Source organism: Leptosomus discolor, chromosome 16, assembly GCF_034619465.1.
Source record: "Leptosomus discolor isolate bLepDis1 chromosome 16, bLepDis1.hap2, whole genome shotgun sequence".
Classification (NCBI taxonomy): Eukaryota; Metazoa; Chordata; class Aves; order Leptosomiformes; family Leptosomidae; genus Leptosomus; species Leptosomus discolor.
Window position 1 is genome coordinate 8,319,645 of NC_141406.1, and position 20,814 is coordinate 8,340,458.

Below are 20,814 nucleotides of genomic sequence, written 5' to 3' on the forward strand. Positions count from 1 at the left end.
TGTGTTTGTACAAAAAAATTCAGTCTCTCTTTATTTTTTTTTTGTTAAACACAAGCATCCTTCTTCCTGTTCACATGCCACTTCCATTCTGTCTCCATAGTTGCGAGTTGGTTGTTTTTGGGTTGTTTTTTTTTTTTTTTTAAACCTTCCTCCCCCCAACATCCACTAAGACCTGCCTCCAAGTTCTTGCATAGTTGAAGTATATATGCCGTACTTAGCTTTCTGAGCGTGAATTTCTGACTGTGACAAGAGTATGAGTTGTAACCATGTTAACAAATAACCAGAGTGGTTCTAGAAACCATTTTTATAAAGTCTACCTATGTTAAGAATTTAATATTGGTGTACATTTATATTAACAGAATATTTACAGTTTGTTTTCTTTGTTTTTTTTTTTTTGTTTAAAACAAGAAGTCAAAAAAAATTCCTCTTAAATTTCTGCATAATATAATAAGGCAAAAACCAAACAGTTTTGTACATTATTATTATTATTAATATTTTAATATATATCTGTAACTTCGGTTCCAAAGTACCAAGGTAAGTGATCAATTGGCCTCAGAAGGGAACCTCACAGTGGACTGTAAAACTACAGTATTTCCATAAATAATACTTTTAAGAAACCCTGGGTATTTCTTTCTTAAGGATCTGAGGCCTTTAAAATGCAAATTTAACTAAAAACAAAAGCAAAATTTCTTCTTTTTTTAAGTGAATAAAGAGCACAAAATTAAAAAAAATACAAATCCATTAAAAATGTTTCTCACATTTGGGAAAAAATGTACAAACTTGATATTTTTAACTCATTTTTGTTTTAGCACAGAAACAAAAAAACAAAAAGAAAAATCAATACCTATATATTAAATTCCCATTCTCAGCAACCTTCTTGTTGGAAAGTCTGCATCCCCGACCCCGTTATTTATGGAAATGTGCTTAACTTCTACAAATTTTACATTAAAAAAAAAAAGTTTACAGCAGTGCATTTTGTAAAAGGTTTGTTTTTTGTTTTGTTTTGTTTTGTTTTTTTCCTGTTTGTTTTTTTTGTTTGTTTGTTTTATATACAGGCAAGTTTAAAATTCAATATTGGGGACTATCGTGCCTCTACTTCTTTGGGGTTCCTAGAGGGGGAATAGTCCCTGGACTCTGAGTTTGTGAGTGGAGTAGTCCTGCGTGGGGAGGCAGGTCTGGTGCTGCTCGCTGGTACAAGAGGCGGTGGGGCGCTCAGCGCTGCGGTTGGCGGGTTCCTGTTTAAAATCCCATTGTGCATGGCAGTGGATGGACTCAGTCTGGGGTAATGCATCCCGCTTAGATGAGGCATGAAGGATGGCACGTGTGCCAGGTGACTTTCGATGGGGGACGAGTGCAAGTGGTGCATTCTCGCACGCTCAAGTTCCTCCCGTAAGTGCAAGCGCTCTCTTTCCTCCACTTGCCGCAACCGCTCCTGCTCTCGGCGGGCTTCAAGAAGGTTTTCATGGTTATAGTCGTGCGGCTCCCTGTCTCTGTAAGAACGCTCATGGTCGTAAAATCCAGACGTGGTAGGGAACCTATGGATAGGATCCGTCCGGAGCTGGAAGTCCATTCGACGGTGTAGGTCTAAGCTCCGGTAGGCATCTCGCAATGGGTCCCTCATCGGGTCCCAAGAAAACCCAGGGTGTGGCAGCCTCTCTCTTCCCGACAAAGGATTCATGCCTATGAGCGGGGTCATCATTCTGCTGCGGTCCAGAACATTCATGTTGTTCATCTGGTGCACGCTGCCCATGGAGATGGGCATAGAGGCAGCCATCGAGTGAGGCAATGATAATCCATGCAAAGTAGGCGGTGGGGGATGCTCCACTGACCGGGAGTGCTGTGAAGGCTCAGACCCTACCACCAGCACATCGCTGTCTTCCTTCCTCTCCTCTTTGACTTTGATGTCATTCTTAATCTTCTGGAGGTCGCTGGGAAGCTCTGTCTTTCTCTCCATGTCCTTGCTCATTAGATTGGTAAGCTTCAAGCTCTCACTTAGTGCAGGTTTGCTGTATGGGGATACAGACTGGATTACTGGCTTTGTGTTGTCCTCAGAGGGTCTCTTATTATCATGGCTTGGAGTTTCCTTCACTGGGGAACGGCTCTCCTTAATCTTGTGTTCTGCAATGGGTGGCTCTCTCAGACGGTCCGGGTGCTCTCGCTCGGGTTCTTTGGACCTTTCCCTTTCACCGAGGCTAACCTGCCGGATGGCATCACTGGAGGTTTGGCTGTTGCTGCGGATGAGATTGCTTATCTGATGTGTCACTGGAGCTGATGCCGGTGAGGATCTGTTTGAATGTCTGTTTTTATCCATGAGGTCTCTGTAAAAAGAGAGAACATACGTCCTTGGGTTTGTGAGCAAACACACGTGATGCTGGACACACATAGTGCTGTGTCTAGTTGTGTAATTTGAAATTGCTCAGAAAATGATTTGAAAAGCTCTGCTAGCATCAGCTATAGCTGTGATGCTACACTAAAAGATACGCACTACTTGCCTTCACATAGAAAAAAAAGGCTAAATGTCCACAAATTTGGGGACTAAACCGGGGATGCATTTGAAAGAACAGTATAGTCACCCTAAAAGAAAGACCACTTCACTGAGAAATGTAGGGGAAGAAGAGTTATAGACAGCTTTTTTTTAAAAAAAAGATGCTTACTGTGTGTTCATATATACATCTTGCTGCCAGACAACGATCTTCTTGGCTGTAACACTCTTAACTCAGGTTCTTTTCCTAAAAAACATGGGTCCAGGCACACAAAACAGCAGCCTACACACATGTATGCAGGTCCTTCACACGACAGCCTCATCGACTGGAAGCAGCCGTAATATGATGCTTATTTTCCTACGGAGCGGCAGGAGAGTTTTTGTTGTTGGCAGTTTTGGCAGGTAAGCGAAGTGCTTAAGGGAAAAACACCCTCGAATAGGCCATGAAACTGAGCAATCAACCCCTGTTTCAAGAGGACCTGCTATGATGAACGAGGGGTTTGATGACAATGTCCACGGTTTAGAACGAGAGGCATGAGGGTTTCCATTTCTAACTGCACCTCTATCCCTGAGCAAGCCAATTAGTCAGTTACTTCCACCTCTTTAAGAGGGGAATAAATAATGCTCACCTTTTAAAAGCACTTCGCTCTAAATGAGAGAGACTTTAAATGCAAAGTATGATGGTGTGATTGAGAGAACTGCATTATGCAGCTGAGAGGCTCACTGATGCCTATGTTTTGTGCCAGGTTTGCTTTTGAGAGCTGTAAGACCTGAGTGCTGAAAGCTGGAGGTGATTTGGGGAGTTCTGTAAGTATTTATCCCTTATGATTACATTTGCTAACCCAGATTTCTCCCTCTGCAGTAGTCCTGATTGCTGGTCAAGGATGTGGTTTATTAAAACCACGTCCAAACAGGGATGTTGGGGACAGCTCAAGCTGAATTAATAGAAATGTAATAGAGGCGTTAATTCCTGTGTGAACACTCTTGAGAGTAAACTAACCATGGTTTGCAATGAATTACACTAACGCCAAGAAGGGAGCGTCCTACCTGAATGACTATCCACGCAAGGCTGTCAGGCCATTTAACATTTAAAGCAAGATGATTTTCAGCCTATTGCTTCCATATAATCTCGTTCACAGGCACTGCCTGAAGATCTCATTAGAAGCACTCCAGTCAAACTCTGAACCCCCTATCACGAGTCAAACGCACACATCTAAGACTTGCAGGCTGTTATTGCCTACAAAGCAGTAGCCTGCTGGAGACAACCGGGCTCTGAAATATAAAGGGCTTTACAGCTTCAAAATCATGTAACTGGAAGCTCACGAAGTATCTACAGCCCAGGTGACACAGTCCTGTCATCGGTAATACGGGCTTGTCTACAATGCAATTTTTTACAAGCAGTTTTGCTAACGCATTCATGCACTGCTCCAGACAGAGGCATTTGCATTTTTATCTTGTTAATGTCCAGCTAACATTTGAATTCATCAGCGTATCTGTACATTAATGAGAGCTATGACTGTCTCCAAAGGACCCATCACGCTACCTTCGTGATTTCAGAACATACAGCAATCCTAAAGCAGCTGCATTGAAAACAGCCAAGTATACCCTGAAAACACAGCGACACGCTCACTCCCTCAGCCTGCTGCGTTTTATTAACCTGCTAGCGGGGACTGGCTTACCGTGTTTCCACAGAGGACAAATCCTAAAAGGCAAAGACGGGTTTTTTTGTGTGGCTAGTACTCGTGCTTGTTTGAGGGAAAGGCCTATCAGCTGCTTCAAAGACAAGCAATGTTTTGCTCTGAAGATTATTTTATGATTGTAAAAAATAGAAAAAAATATAGAGGAAAAATAAGCCCAGAAGAAAGTGCTCAAAAGCACACGCTGCTTACCTCTCTTTGTCTCTGTCGTCTTTACTCAGAGAAAGATCCCTCTTCTCGGGCTCTCGCTCCCGCTCTCTGTCTCTGTCATGGTTTGTCACCGAGGAGCTTCGCTCAGAATCGGTAGGCTTGGGCCACTGTGGAGGTGTTGGGAAGGACGGTGGGGTCCGATGGAGTCTATTCCATGGCTCATGTGGATTATTGAAATTCTGCAGGTTTGGGCCATCTTTGTGAGTAAAAATGTTGTTGTGAGCTAGAATAACGGCAGGGGGAGGAAGAGTTAAAAATAATACAAACCAAGTGATTACATTTACATTTTGCACAATGCTAATCACAACCAGAACTGTCCTTTTGAGACCTTTTAATGTGGAGCTAATGGTGAGGGGGAGCTACTAGCAGGTGGACAGAGATACCTCCAACACTGGGTGTAAGATCCACCAGCTCTTTTAAGGCTATTGGTGGAGGAAGCTTTAACTACACATCTGAATAACTCAGAGATGACTGAAAACACCCAGCTCCTCTTCTCCCCCCACCCCAGTAAGGGTTCCAGCACAAAAGCAGTATTTTTCCTCAGCTCCTCTCACTGGCAGAAACTTTAATCTGTGGGTAGTTACAAGCAATCAGCTGCCTGCAGCTGAGGATTCAGGGACTTCTTTGTTAAAGAAACCAGACTTTGGTGGTATGTGTGTGTGTGTGTGTATAAAAATAGAGCTTGGCTGTAGGCTTTTCAGAACAGTCACTTGATTTTCCTCCATCAATCTTCAGCTGATTCCTGTTGCACCATGAGATGCAAAAGCATGCTCTCTTGTGTGTGGCTCTCAAGCGTGTCTTGCCTACAGGTAACACGTTTTTGAAGTAAAATGATTTTATACAGGTAATTTAAACTTCAGACAACAGTTACAGAGGAAGCCTACACGCTGAATTAGGGTCAGTATCAACAGCTGTTCCACTATGCATCTTCGCCGTTGAAGGGTGTTACTTTAGATGCCCATAGGGTCCCAGAGCTCCCTGGGGTCTTGCAGCTCTAGCACCTCTAGGAGCACACAAGGTACCAACCTTCAGCAGTGAGGAGACACAGAGCTCAGCTAATGATGTCTGTGACATGCAGAAAAGCTCCCACCGCAGAGACCTGGAAATCTTAGGTGCAGTGTTTTCAGATAGGAGAATGGAGGTTAGGAATTAAACTTCTTTAAAAACTACCACCAGCTGCTGTAAATATTAGCATGTGGCTTTTCTGGAAGGGATGTTTGTCTGCAGTAACCCAGCCAGTACTTACTCAGAGCATGACTGCCTAATCCTCCAAAGGCATTGCTGCCTAAGTTCCCAAGGCCGCTGAAGGTGCTTGACCTGCTAAATGGATCTGGAAAGGCAAACAGGGATTTAGCAGGCATTTAGCCAAGAATGTTGGAGAATGAAACGCACCCCTCCCCTTCTTAACGGTCTGAATCCAAGTAGGATTAGGCCAGACTTTAAGCTGATCCTTCTCATTGCAAGGTTCTTTGCACAGAAAATTCCCATCACGTTAAAATGGAGAAGGGATTCAGTGCTCACTCTGCAAACAGATGCTGTAATAAACTTTTGTATGCCAGTCAGAGGGGAGCTAGAAATTAAGGTCTAATAGCTGAAATTCGGGTGGCTACCGCTGAGCTATAACTCTCCTTCCTTATCAGTACTAACAGCAGAAGCACTGCAATTGCTTTTAAAGAACCTCAGCAGGCTCCTTGGTCAGCATATTGAGGGGAGGCATCATTTCACTCTTGTTTCTGTATGCAACTTTCTACCCTCTTTGTAATAGTGCACAGAGACAGTCCTCAGCTAATTGCTACGGACATCCATCCTTACACCAACCTAACATGTGAGCCTGTTTGTGCCAAAATCCTCTCCTAGAATAGCTTCCTTGATCCCAGTGGTGGTGGAAATGATAGTGCAGCCTTAGGAGCTACTAAGACAAGGGGATGGGAGGCTTGTATGCTCTCAGGCAAAGAAGACTCTTGCCTTTCCCAGTCAAGCATCCAACTATTTGGCTACTGGCACTTGTCTTTACAGAAAGTCCTGTCTTTTTGTGTCGTTAAAGGCAACCATCATTGGAAGAGGTTTCTCTCTGAGCAGATACAGCCCGACGCAGGTTTCTGCACTCCAGAAATGGCTGTGTGTTAAATCGTGCCACTGTACTTGTTTTCATTCCTACTGGTCATCTCTAAAGAACCCTTCTGCCCACTGTCTTTTTGACTGCCCCTTTAAAGTCTTTAACTTGCCATGTTACAGAAGGTGTGTTGCTCTCTACTTCCTCACGGATATCCTCATACTTAAAATATCAAGGCAAATAGCACAAATAGCTTGGACCTTTAAGCAAACCACTATTTGCTTATTCACTTATTTTTAAACAGCTGTTCTTGCCCTTCCCCTTTGATATTTAGTAGTTGAGTGACTCTGTAGAGATACAGTTAATTTTGACAGAATGTTCAGGAATTGATGTAAATCTGGGTATTTGCAACAGAATAAAAGTCTACCAGGTCATGTGGCATGCCACATTTACTGATTGGATGAGTGTTACTAAAACATTAATCAACAGAGCTTGAACTTTAATTGGCAATGAGCTGCTTGTGAGCTTCTAAAATGAGGAAATTTGAGAAAATCAGGCTCTACTTATTGCCAATTAGGAAACTGAAAGGCTGGCAAAATGTGCAGAACAGCTATTTGCCAGGAACTGTTCGCTGAACTTTATCGAAGAACCTAGCCAAGAAGTTTCATAGGTGGGAAACAGTGTGGGAGGAGCCCATTTTAAGCTGGGGCTTGTTTGAGGTACCGTTGCACAGATTTCCCCCATTTTCTTGGGCACACTCAGCAGCACAGAAGGGGTCTAGGTCACACTTCAGCTCCTGGGCAGTGTCCCAGCAGTGACAGACCTGCTTGCTCTGCAACGCCCTCTTCTATTGCAGGAGGGAAGGTGCTGGGAAGCTGGCATGGGTGAGAAGCCAGCTCACCTCTGGCTCCTGAGGCAGTTTAAGCCTCTCCCTCCCCTAGTGCTACAGTGCCTTAAGGCAGGACCAACCGGCGAGCCAGGAATGGGTCAGAGGTATAAAGGTGAAGGCAGGGTTTACTTACACTTACCTGCCAAGTGGTTAGTAGGCAGGAAACTGCTGTGGTGAGGTGAAGGGCCAAAAGGGGTGGTGGCTGGATGTGTCGCACCTGTGAGAACAAGGCCCCGGTTTAGTTCAGTGGCCAGTGGCTGCCTGCACACGCAGAGGTCCAGGCCATCGCACTCGAGAACCAGACGCGAAGGCACGGGCCAGATTTAAACCCAGCAAAGGCAGGACAAGACCCCAAAGACCAGCTGAGCGAGCTACAGGCAGGATTTCTCTGAGTGGCCTTTGAAGGAGCCTGTGGGCACTAGGAGGCAGGAGGAGACCTTGCACTGAGCACTGCTGCCCACCTGTAGTAATGAGGAAGTTAATCTCTTTGTCTGGTGTTTTCAGCCATTACTCTGTGTTTACATTAAAACAGGTCAGGCCGGGTTATGGGCCCAGACAGAAGGTGCTCGGAAGTGACTGATATGAAACACCAGTTAATGACAGGCACGCAGGGAACATCAATCATGCCTCTCCCATGAGGGCTCCATCTCTGCTCTCACATCTGTCTCTTCACCCACAGGCTCCCCCCGCGGTATTTGTTTCCCTTTCCTAGACACTGCTTATGGCCACGGTGCCACGCTACCCCATGGGGAAGGAGCACCGCTGCTGAGCATGCTGGATTACATGAGGCTGAGGCAAGGAGCAAGAATGGGCTGAAACAAGCTGGTCTGCCCTGTGTTTCAAGGTGGACTAGGCTCATGCAGAAAATTCTGCTCCTCTTTCAGAGCAGAAAATGGGAGACGTGCTTCCTTCGCAGGCAGACACATGCGAACCTGAATGGGCTGGCAACTGCAGTGTGAAAAGCCCTGGTGTCACCCACCACTGGGATGCATGGTTTTCAGAGGAACATATATTGCCATGTATCCTGCCAATGACAGTATGTTTGGGCAATCTCATGGGCCTGGCTTTCGCCCCCTAAGATTAGTACAGTTGACTTTCAGGATGCACCTGAAATCACTTTCTGAATATTTATATTTCAGATGTGTGTGACAAAATACTCCTGTGGCTCCAGTATTACAGTGGTAAGACCAGCCCTTTCCAACTGTTCAGACTGTAAATGTCCTTTTGGTGCCTCCTCCCTGCCACTACTTCCACTACTGCAGACAAAGCAGAATTAGCAACTATCATAACTTTCAGATGCTGCCCGGATGCAAACCCAACTTCTGCCTCCCTTGCAGAAAGCAAGACTTGTCATACCTGTGCATTAACTGTCTCATTTTGTTAGAAACCAGTAATTCCACACAGTGACAGAAGCAGCACTTTCCCAAGTACATGTTAAGTCATGCGCAAAATAGGCCAACACCTAAATAAAGCTTGCGTATTTTGTTGGTAAAAAGTTAACTTCCCTCAACACCGGGAAGAGTAACGGGTCAACTCTAGCAAACACCAGTAGCCACACTGGGCAGGAACATGGGCTCTTCACTAACAGCTCACTTACCCAGTCACTGCTTTCTCAAGTGATAACTTTCTTTTATAGAAAAGAGGATTATGATCCTTCTCCTCCCACCTGGCGCTCTAGCTCTCCTGTCACCTTCACCACAAAGACTTCTGCCTCGTCTGTGGCCCGTATGAATGATTCCCACCAGTGTCAGACCCGCTCTGCTAAGTTCCTGCCCCTCATCTCTAAGCCACATCAAATGCATGTTTCCACCATATGTCATCAGTGCTGATAACACTATGGAAGGTCACAGCAAAAGTGGGGGGAAATGGAGGGAAGAAATTAACAGGCACAGGAGAAATTGCATCCCAAACACAGCCCTAACAGTGTTTTATGGAGGTGCTGGTCAGTCCCTGACCTGGTCTTCCTTGGTGACAGAGCCCAACAACAGATGGTTATTGTAAAACGCATTCATGTGTCCAGAACACGAGCAGACTATAAAACTGGAGAGGGAGACAGCGCTGCATGTCCCTCACCAGCTTGGGCACCACAAACCTAAGCAGCCAGAAAATGAGTTGAGGAAACTTAAGAAACACCACAGCAACGAGACCTGAAGTTATCTATAAACATTCTGACTGCTCCAACGCTTCAAGACGGATGGAGACTGTCATCTTTCTAATCCTTTAAGATTTCAGAAGGTGTATAATGGATGTGAGATTTCTTCAAAGGAGACGGCTTACAAACTCAACTACACGGGCTGATAATAAAAAATCCTCTGGAGAAAGCCAGGAGTGGCACTGGAGGCTGTCAGGTAGTTATTAAATATAGTGTCTGCCAGGCAGCTGAACATCCGTCCTGAAGACAGGTGGCCCTAAGATAACTTATGTCTCCCACAGTAACGAGGCAATGCAGCAGAACCAATGATTCACATCAACTGCATGGTTGTTTGATAAGGTGAAAAGAATGCCTCGGATATTGCAGAGTAAAAGATTTATTCATCTATATATTACTGCTGCTATGTTTGTTCACTTTGATAGCACTCTTTACCTAGATTTACCATGTGATGGCTCTTGTGATTAATATACTCACAGACAAGATGCTGTAAGGTTGTTTATCTCTGGTGAAAGTTTTCTATTAATTTGCCTTCTTTAATGTATCTATTCCATACTACTTCCCCTTTTGCTTTTATGAATGGAGAAGCAACACCACCCTTGCATCTTTAAGAGAAAAGACTCAGGATACCAGCTGCCTGTTAGGGTAAACTCTGCCCAATACAGCCTTCAGTAGCAAAACCATACATAAAACAAGATTCTTGTAGCAACAACACAGGCCAGACTGAAGACAGTGATAAGGAAACAGCTGCCATAGGAAAAGACTCAGAGGTTTGTAAATCAGCTGTGCTGATGCACCCAAGCAGATGCACTAAGTATCGTGGCCCCGCACAATCAAAGTATCTTCACAGAGACCAAAATACAGAGTAGAATCCTCCAGTGTACAGCCAGTATCAGCACTGATTATATGTGGTGGAAACACGCATTTGATGGCTAAGAATTTCCATACACAGATAAGGGCAGAAAGACAAACTGAACCACTGGTGGAGTTCTGAAGGCTCTCTGACATCTGCATTTGAAACTCAGTTCTCACGGAGGTTTCAGCTTGATTCTCCTCTGTTGCTTTTCTGTCACGTTTGGGACAAAATTTAACACTTCTACCCTCACTCATTTCAGCCGGGTTGAACCAAGGTTGAGTATGACCATGTCTGCACTGAGTTAGAATGAGAGCACAGTACTGCATCATAAAACCAGAGTGAAGTTAGGAAAGAAAATTAGTTGCCAATTAATAACATACAAAGGAAGACTTTGACATCTTAAACACAGAAAGAAAATCTGAAAAAGTCTAGGAGAAAAGTTAAGCCCTGGGAAGAGAACAAAACCAACATTTCGTAGGTGGAAATCAGCAAGAATAGCACTAGTGACCTCCAAAACCAGAATGTCAAAGTTGCAGTCTCCTGTGGCCAGAGCCATCAAGAACAGTGCAGTGAAGCTTACTGCATTTTGGTAATTGCATTAACTGTAATTACTTCTCCAACAGATTGGAAAGCAATTGATCAATTCAAACTGTATTTAACTATTTTTATTTATTTATTTATTATTTAATACATCATTTTAAGCCTTAGAGATTGCTGGACTTCATGACACATAGGGGAATTTTATATTTCAAAACAAACTTCTGTGATATATTCCATGCTGTTATTGAAGTCTTTTTTGTACAAAACCCCCTTGTTTTCAGAAAACAAACTGAAAGTTGGTGAGTGGAGGAAGAGAAAAACAACACGGCAAATATAAAAGCAAGAAAGAGACTGAGGCCACTTCCAATCCTGTGCAATGGAAACATTTTCAAGTGTTTTGTCAAAATAGCTTTTAAAAAACTCTATAGCCTATTAATCAGGCACAGAAGAACCAGCTGCAGAGCCATGAATTTAAGAGCCAACTGCTGCAGCTCAGTGACATGCACAGGAGATTCTGCACTGGAGGTGGTGGCAGAGACCAGCCCAGCAGCTCTGAGAACCTCGCTCACAGCAGTCTCCAGTGCCTCCGCATCCCTATGAACCTTCAGTTTTTGAGGCACACACAGCTGCAGGGAAACACATTGCATATACTGACTGTTCGGGTTTTTTTTGGCAACAAATTATGATCTTCCCTTACCTGTGGTAGAAAACAGAGGCCTGGCAAGATCCTGTGGATAATGGAAGCCTGGAAACACTCCAGGGGCGGGAGGTCTGCTGAACAGGTCAAGTTTACCACCTATCTCTAGCTTGTGGGGATCCAGCTGCATTTGCTGTCAAATGATATAAAAACAATCTCATTATACACTCCCTTTTTTACGGGAGAAAAAGAGAGGGAGTTCAGGCTCACTTCTGCTTAGCTCTGCCAGGGAGAGTTAGCGAGAGTGACAGCAGCGTCTCTGGTCACGTACTGCAGTCATGCTCTGACAGAGTCTGTAAGGCCATTTCGCTCCACAGCCTCCCAGCTGCCTGCCTCATCCACATGGATAAGGTCTGAAGTGAGCTTTCAGCCCCTCAGCACACACAGTGGAGCATGCAACGTGATACACTGAGTGCGCTGCACCCCAGGATCAGTCGGTGCTCTCAGCCTGACAAAAAATACTCTGCAGGCGGAAAGCTGCCGACAGAAGTCTTGAGAGCTGGGTGACAGACTCGTCTGTTTTGCTTCTCCAGTTTGGAAAGAGAGAGATGTTCCTAGACTATGCCCTTCCTGCAGCTAGTACAGGTCAGTATGCAGACAAGGGGCAAAAGATAGAGAGAACTATGAGGCTCCTCCAGAGGCTATTTTTATCCTTCCCCTATAGAAGTGAGCATGGTTGGAACTGCACCTAAGTCACGTATATTAACATACAGACCTAAGTCTCTCAGTAGCTTAAAGATGATATACTTGCTTATAAAAAAAACGGACACAGACCACTTGAAGAGGTCCTATTTACAGTGCACCTACTGAAGTACTGAATTGTCTTCATTAATAGGACAAAAAACTACAGCAGGAGCTATGAAAAAATAAAACGCTACAAAAGTCCCATTATCAGCTATTCTGCTGGCCGCAGGGAGCTTCGGGCCTGTAACAGCACCCCGGTGTACCTACAAATTGTTACCTCTGGAGTTATAAACCCCCTCCCTCTGTCCATTGTCATGGCAGCGCAGAAAGCCCAACAACCACTAACATGGTGATGATCAACCTACTCGCCTGCTCTATGTTTTGTAATATGTTCTTCACTGTATCAGTCATTTCGTTATGACTGGGATAATACTCCATATTCCACAGGAGGTACTAGTACAGAAGGGAAATGGCATTAAACACATATGCTTTGTAAAAAAAGATGAATTTGGGGCAAAAATACACCACCTCCCCCCTCCCCTTCTTCTTCTCTTTCTGGCTGTACACTTATTATCTCTTGCGCACTTTGCTACCCTTCAACCTAACTCCTTTGCCTTCAGATAAACTTTAACAATAAATGTTAAAGGATTGAAAGTGTTAGTTAATCAATATGGGCAAGCTTGAGAATCACCAACAGTAACTGCTTCCTGCTCATTACTCACTAAAATATAATCTGTAAGTCAGAAGACTTGGCTTTGTTCCAGAAAATGTCTGAATTACCTTTATCTTTTGCTGGTGATGGTAGATCTGCCAGGCGATCTGTACATGAACTGCACACCACTTCCCGGGTTTCTGCAATGGAAAGCACAAGAATTTAGATTAATTTATACGTTAGCAATCTACATCAGATAGAACGTTTCATTTCCCTTACTGTCAAACAGGCAGCTAAGCAATGAGAAAGGCTGATTACTAAAACGGCACAATAGGTGATCAACATTTTTTTCTGTACTGCAGCAGATGATGTTTAAATCAAGAAGGAAGCGAACAGGAACATTGTGGGATGTGGGATATCTTCCTCACCTCATGGAGACCTGAGATCCCTGCCTTGTTCTTTCCTACTTGCACTCCCCCCTTCATACCCTGAAATAAATGGCAGAAAAGAACAGCATGCCATGCTTAAGAGAAAGCAGCTAATAGTTAACAGCTCTGTTTCTGAAAAGAGCCCTGTTCATTCATCCCTGCTGCTCTGCTGGCTAAGTCATGCGTGGTTATTATGGCTACTTGTATTTGGGGAGGAAAAGGGTATGGACAAACAATCACCAGGGATGAGCAGTGCCACAGCTGAACGAGTTACTGTTTTTCAGATGAGCTGTGGTACTCACTTTAGGGTGTTTCTGTGGACCATCAGAAGCACAAATAAAACAGATTGACCTAAGCCACCATGAATCTGATCACTGGTGAGTCTGTCCATGCCCACAGTCATTTATTTCTGTGACCCTTATTTAGTACTGTGAACTATTAATGCACAGAAAATTGATGCAAAATAAGGTTGGGAATCCAAACTAAATGATATTAAGCAGAAGCACCTAAGAGCTAACTATGACATTTTGCTTTAAATAAAGGACGAGCGTGAAATTTTCTACCAGACATGTTACATTTCAAAACTGCATGCACAGTTATTTGAAGCGCGTGTGTGCATATATATATATATATATATGTATGTATATAAAATCCCCCACAAACCTTACTTACTCTTACTGGAGGCCTATAAGGGTCTGACACCTATGGAAAAAGCAGAAATAAAACAATCAGTCCTTCTCAAACTGGCCAATATACAAAAAGGTGGGGAACTTCCTTCCTCTGAACAAGTAAAAGCATTTAGAAAGCAATGTTCCAGAGAAGTCCCCTGTGACACAGGAAACCTAAAAGGCTTAAAGAAGGCTTAAAACTTCTCTTTCATTCCTTGCACCAAACTCAGCAGAATTTTATGATAAACAAAGCAGCTTCATGCCAGCAACTGAACAGTTCAGTGCTTTTCTGAACCTTATAATCGCTCTGAAATGGAGCGCATAAAACTAATCTCCAAGCAATACTTAGGGGAAAGACCTTGAAGGGGTTTCCTGCCCCATTTCCCTCTCACTTTGTTTAAAGAAGTCAATACATCCCTTTGTATTCACGACTGGTGGAGGCTACTGTTGTCTCACCAGAAAAAGAAACTTCTGTCCTGACTGCACGTTCCAAGTCTAGAAGGCCAATTTGCTCACCCGCTGCTCTCTTTTTTTTATGATCAATCACTGTGTTTACTGTAAAACTAGATAAGCTGAAAGGAAGGTTATATACTGTTGCCTACCCCTGGAGTCTTCTGCAGCAGTGTATGGTGGACTGTGCCTGGTCTACCTGCTACATCAATAGGGTTTGACGTCTGAAAGACAAGGACAGAGCGTGAGTAATACTGTATCATACCAGCAGTACATTTACCATCCCTATCTGATGTTAATGGCATTAATTAGTCCATGTTTGTACTGTGCTTTGAACACGCATATTGCTACATTAGCGTAAAATGTTATCTCTTACTCACAGCCAACAGCATTTAACCACCATGACATCTATTATTATTTTGCAGCAGTAAGAGTATTACAGCAGCACCCCTAAGCCCCACCGAAATCACAACCCCATTGTGCTACGCAGTATGCAAGCAGATGGGAAGAGACAGTCCCTGCCCCTCAAGCTTATTCTTTAGACAAAGAACAGGCAGGCAGTAGGAGAGAGAACGAGAGAGGTGGACTGGCTCCCTTCACGTTTGAGGCAGCAACCAGTATCGCAGTTAGGAACAGAACAACTCAAACATCTTAGTCCCATATTGCACCTGTTGGACCATGGCCCCTCTCGAACTGGGGCTCAGTAACACAACGGCTAAAACTGCAACAGCCCATGTATTTGCTTCGACAAGGCAAAATGAGAAACCTTAGAAGGTGCTTGTGGGTCTTTTATAGCTTTGCATTGTTTATCCCATCATTTTCCAGCAAGAATTAAACACCTCACTGAATGAATCCCTGTTCCTCCTCCTCCTCCTCCAGATCCCACCTGTTGCCCTGTCCTAGACGACCCTCAAGAACTCATTCATCTTCTCACTCTGGCATTCATCCATCTCCCACTCCCAGAGCAACTGCACCTGGTGCCTCTGAGCAGCTGAGTGCAGAGGGGTTAAACCTCATTCCCTGAGAGATTATTTCACTCACATTCTAGGTCAAATTACAGTAGATTTCAAACAGTCAAAGTGTACGAGGAATGAGGAAAATCATGGGTATGGGAGGAAAGATAGGTTTTAATTTAATCTAAGGCTACATAACTTCCAGACTCATTAAAAAGAGAATTCTCATTTGTGTGTGTGTAGGTAAGTCAACAAACTCCCCAGGCAGATCTGTGCTCTCAGGGCCTGTCTGACAGCTGAGGTAGATATAAGGTGGCAAATAAGTTACAGCTATCATACAGGCAAGAGCTTTAAGATCACAACATGTTAATAGCATGGTGTCATCCTGTCCCTTTGTCCCCTGGAGAAAGATGTGAATGCTTCCTCCAGCAAAGTAAACTGAATACTTCTGACCTTTTCAAGTTCTTAGCTTGTGAGAAATGGCCTTTGGGAAACTCACTGAGAAGTTTACCGTCAGCCTGGATTTATGTGCAGTGGATTTACATGCACAGCTGTAGGCAACTGACACGGGAAGGGGAAAAACAAAATCAAGACCTCTGCTTTGGAAAGCAAGAAGTGCAGGATTCAGCGTACCAAAACCAAATCATCAGGTCTGTAGTGATTATGAAGGCTTTAGTCAAGCAGCCTGGGAGGGAGAGAGCATGGAAAAACAATGCAGTAATGATGACTACAGTGGCTTTGCTCAGCAGTTCAGCTCTGTCTCCTCTAAGAAACTGGAGAATAATGTGCCAAAGTGGCAGATCCATTTTTCAGCCTATCCATGGTTTGTTTTTTTTTTTTCAGGTTTTAGATTCCACGTAAATACAGCACTGGCCAGAGATCAAGTGACGTTAGTGATTAACCATGGAACCAGAGCGTGACCTTGTGTTGCTTAAACTCAAGCTAGCAAATTTCTATGTATCTATCTTTAAAAAGAATTAAAAGCAGCACTAAGAACTGTTTAAAAATGTAAAGGGTCTGTGTTCACTTCTTCTTTCTTGCTGTGTAACTCCTTCTCTTTGGTCTAATGGTATTTTACAGTGAGATGGTATCTATAAAGCTCTGTAATGAAGATGGAAACCAGAAGAGCATGCTATTGGTATATCAGAAGCTCCTAATCAACAGTAGCCTTATGGCAAAACTGAACCCTATCTTCATACTGGCAAAACTTTGCCAATTCCACCTTATATGTGCAGCTCCTTTCCTTGGGAAGTCAAGTTGACACCCTGACAACTTGGGGTTTGTAGGGATCCCCTGGCATCCCCTATAAGAACAGCAACAATTAACACTGGCAGACAAACTCCATCAGGGGACAGCTATGTTCTGTCCCTCTTGCTCCCTCTGCTTAGATACAACTGCTCCTCTTCTATGCCTGTAGCCACTACATACAGAACTCTCGTTGAAAAAAGACATTTTAGAGACTTTGCAATTTGTAATGTATCCAGAAAATGAAACAACATAAGGTAGTCAATGGGCACTGAGGAAATACTCCAGCTTCCATTACAAAAACTAAGTTAAGTGGGCAGGTTGTAAGAGCCCTTATTTGCAGCAGTTGCTAATTACTGACTTCCACCATCATCAGTGAGACTGCTGAGGGGAGCACACCCCACAGCCCTGTTTGGTATGGTTACAGAAATGACTTTCCAAATGCAAACACAAACAGGCTGGCTACAGTGCTGGTCCTTCAAGTCTTCTAACACAGCAGCAGGGCTCTATGGAAATGCAGTTCAAGATAAGAAATCTCTAAAATCACACAGTACATGAGGAAGCTAAACACATGTGCCCTTACAAATGGAGCAAATGCTCCATTTAGAACAAATGCTATATAGATAAAATGCACCTTTTTTTTTGTTTGGAGGGATTTAGCAGTTTCCGTACATTTAAAAATAGTTAACAAAAAGAACAAGCCCGGGAGAAAAAAAAAAGGCAGTGCATACCACAGAATTCATCAAAAATGGTGGTTATCATGGCAACATTTCCAAATGCCAATCAGTTCTAGCTGTAATGATATGTTACAGATGCAGTGTACCTTTCGAACACACTATATGTCAAAGAAACCTGCAGACATTAATCAACCCTTACAAAACCTGCAAGATAACTTTATAGATGAGGAAGCTGAGGATCTGAAGATTTAAGTGACTTGCCCAAGGTCAGACAGAGCTGGGAATAAAAATTCAGCTCCTTCAAATTGCTCTCCCATTTACAGCAGTCTCTCCCTATTGTTCCCCCACTTGTACAGTCCATTTCTCGTTTTTGTCTGGGAATAAACACAGTTTATCTTTTGCAATCTCAAACCGTTAAATTTATAAAATGATTTGAGACTTGTGGGTCTATTATTAGCTGTAAATATTGCAATCAAATAATGCATTTGACTGTATGCTCCTCCTCCAGTTTCAGTTGACCTCCCAAGTGAACCACTATATCCTTTTCCAAGGAACGATCTGTAGTGCCAAGAGAAAATTTCTGCTGAAGTGTTGGCTGCTTTGTGCAGAGGATTCTCACAGATCTGCAGGGTGATCACTTCCAACCCTGTGCTGCACTCCTAGCTAAATCATGGGCTACGAAATCACCAGAGACACGACTCTGAACACAGTTTCTCTCCCAGCAAAAGAACAAAGCCTTCATAAGAAGAAGTTTGTACCTTCGGTTGAAATGCTCCCTGAAGTGACCCAAAGGGACCTGAATGTGGAAGCATGGGTGGCATTCCAGGCATTGCTGGAGGATAGGTTGGAAAGAACTACAAAAGAAAAAGAGATGCTTATGTCACAGGACAACTTGAACAATAATGGAGGTAGGTGCCAAGCCTGGCAAATACAAAAATAGTACTGTGTTGAGTGCCACAGTGAAAGTATACACTAAATTTGCTTTCAAAATTTTTAAGAGCAAAGCCAAAACTTGGAAAATGCGCTCATCTGATGAATTTTCTAGATAGTGCTGAACAAGTGTGCCTTCAAAATTTGTGGACTATTGCAGGAAGCACAGAGCATTCACCATTTTTAAAGGAACTGGAATAATCTGGGGTTTATGTTAACTTTTGGTTAACTTTGCATTTTTCTGCAGTAGCAGACAAATTGATCCTGTTTTGAAACGTGACCTGCTTTAATTTTCGAAGCAAAAAAGAACCACAAGATGCTGCATTGCAATGCTAACCACAGGCAACATGCACACCACCTTGTAGTTGCGTAGGCTGGGTTAAATTTTGCTTAGGCCTCTCCTGAGCACATACAGCAGTTTTACAAGTCCCAAAACATGTAGTTTTTGTGCTTTGGAGCAGTGGGGAGCACCAGGAAGAAACCACCAGTCTGACTTACTCCTGTGACCTGAGCAAAATCTTGTGAAAGAGCCATGCACTCCGGGCTGCTGCACTGTGAGAAGCACCAGCTGCAAAGATACTGCAATGACCACTGATTTAGCCATTTCTGCGCATTCCCTGCCATCCCAGGCACAGCAATATAGAGCCACAGAGCAAATATGCAGTAGATAAAGATTTAAAAAAAAAAAGCCCAAATAAAATTTTGTACCTTAAAAAAAAAAAAATCAAGATGGAAAAAGAGCTTTAGGAATGAATGAATCAAAACACTACCCATCAATCAAAAACAAGCAAAAGAAGTGCAAGCAGAACCATTAACAAAGACAGCACCTAGAAAGGTAAGCACTCACGTTGGAATGTCGAAAGTAAGGGTTGTCTAATTTGGGAGCGTACTTGTCAAACTGGAAAGAAAAGAGAAAAAAAGGACACGTGTGAGTTCAGTTTCGGCAGTAGCGGACACATCAGGATTTCAACACAGACAAACAACCGTGGCCCGTTTGTACAGCATTTAACAGAGCAGAACTGACTGGTTATTCCACACTGGCCCATCAGGGAGCTGACTGATTTCCCAAAGCTAATGGAGACGGAAAGGCGCTAGCCCCCGGGTTGTGCCGGGTGCTGCTGAGTCTCACTGCAGAACCCCGGCTGCAGGCACTACATGAAGAGGTTCCTTCACTGTGAAGCGAGCAGTCCTGATTATCTGCAGCACAGCGAAACACAGGGAAGTTCAGCTCCAGGTCTAGATCTGGGATCTGCCCCTGGAGCAGTGAACTAGATCACAGACTAGAAGGTAGGGAACATTTTCCATCAGACCCCACCATCTACTATGGTGGCCCAGTACTAGTTCCCCATTTTCTGGGTTCCTGTATGTGACAAAATTGCTTGGAAAAGGGCTCAATTGCTTTAGATGCACAAGTCTCTATACATTCCCCCACCCCTGCAAAAAAAGAGTGCCCAGAGAAAAGGTGATTGTTAACCTTTTCCATTCCAGCATGGGGTTTTAACATCCCCATGTGTGCAGTCTGTGCCCTGTATTTATTTTTATGCCATTTGTCCTGTACCACCTTGGAAGCAAAACCAAAGCATATATACATTGCATTTTTGAACAGTATGTACATTCTGCTGGGGAGGAGGGAGCAGGGAAGAAGGCAGGGAAGGGAGCTGTAGGACCCCACGAAAAGCTGCTTATTTGGCAAGTCAGCTGCTGTTTCACACTCCTCTGTGCAGTAGAGTAGATTTGTAATTTCATTAATTACAGTTATTACTGGAGCCATGTCCCCTCCAGTGTAAATACCATAAATTACCAAACACATGCAGCTGTAAATTTCAACACTCTTCTCTGGTGTTGGGATTAGCAGACCTGATCTAGTGGAATATAAGAAGATGTGAGTGAAATATAACAAAAAGAGCCTTGCAAGCTGTTTTTGCTATGAAGGCTGACATCAACGGGCACGGGTGGGAAGGAGCTGTTTGCAGGATCGGATATCAAGATTCTTAAATAACACAGGAGGTTTCTGAGAAAAGTTTCAAGGTTTTTTTACAGAGATCAAGAAAATAAGGGAAGGTGTTTACACACGAGTACATTGAGCAAACACCTGGGGCTGGATTTTAGGTGGATGGTATTACTTTTGTCTTGCTGCTAAGCAGATCACAACCCCAGAAAGTCATTGGGCAGTTAACAACAAGAAAAAAAAGCGAGAAACATTATGCTCTTTGAGTTCTTGGTAGTTCTTCCCAAATGCTACTTTTGCTGTTACTCCTGGCTTTGGCTAGCAGAAAGTTGTTTCTACATTCTGGACACAGCGTGAAACTGAGAGGGGGAAAATGATGAATCTTGTTCTTTCAAATCTCACAAAGTAACTGCCAGAAATGAGGAGACAGTGCATCTTGAAGTACTGACAAAACCCATTTGTAGCCGATCTTAACAATTTTATAACAGCTGCAGCAAAGTCCCATTGTGTTACAAGCAAATTCAATGGCAAAAAAGCTAACGCTTATTACATGGCCAGGAGGATCTCTCCCACAAGAACCAGCCATACACAAATTAGTGCTCGTCG

General features: G+C 43.5%; 1 protein-coding gene across 1 annotated transcript in view; it reads right to left on the reverse strand.

Annotated features, from left to right (window-relative positions):
• Positions 1-825: 825 nt before the first annotated feature.
• FBRSL1 (fibrosin like 1) overlaps positions 826-20,814 on the reverse strand; it is a 549,235-nt gene continuing 529,246 nt past the window's right edge. The window contains exons 11-20 of the mRNA XM_086473976.1: positions 19,108-19,158; positions 18,089-18,184; positions 14,608-14,679; positions 14,001-14,039; positions 13,038-13,109; positions 11,574-11,706; positions 7,471-7,548; positions 5,636-5,719; positions 4,372-4,612; positions 826-2,318 (exon numbers count right to left, since the gene is read on the reverse strand). Coding sequence (XP_086330102.1) covers positions 1,082-2,318; positions 4,372-4,612; positions 5,636-5,719; positions 7,471-7,548; positions 11,574-11,706; positions 13,038-13,109; positions 14,001-14,039; positions 14,608-14,679; positions 18,089-18,184; positions 19,108-19,158 — 2,103 coding nt within the window. The 3' untranslated portion in view covers positions 826-1,081. The remainder of the gene's footprint in view (positions 2,319-4,371; positions 4,613-5,635; positions 5,720-7,470; positions 7,549-11,573; positions 11,707-13,037; positions 13,110-14,000; positions 14,040-14,607; positions 14,680-18,088; positions 18,185-19,107; positions 19,159-20,814) is intronic.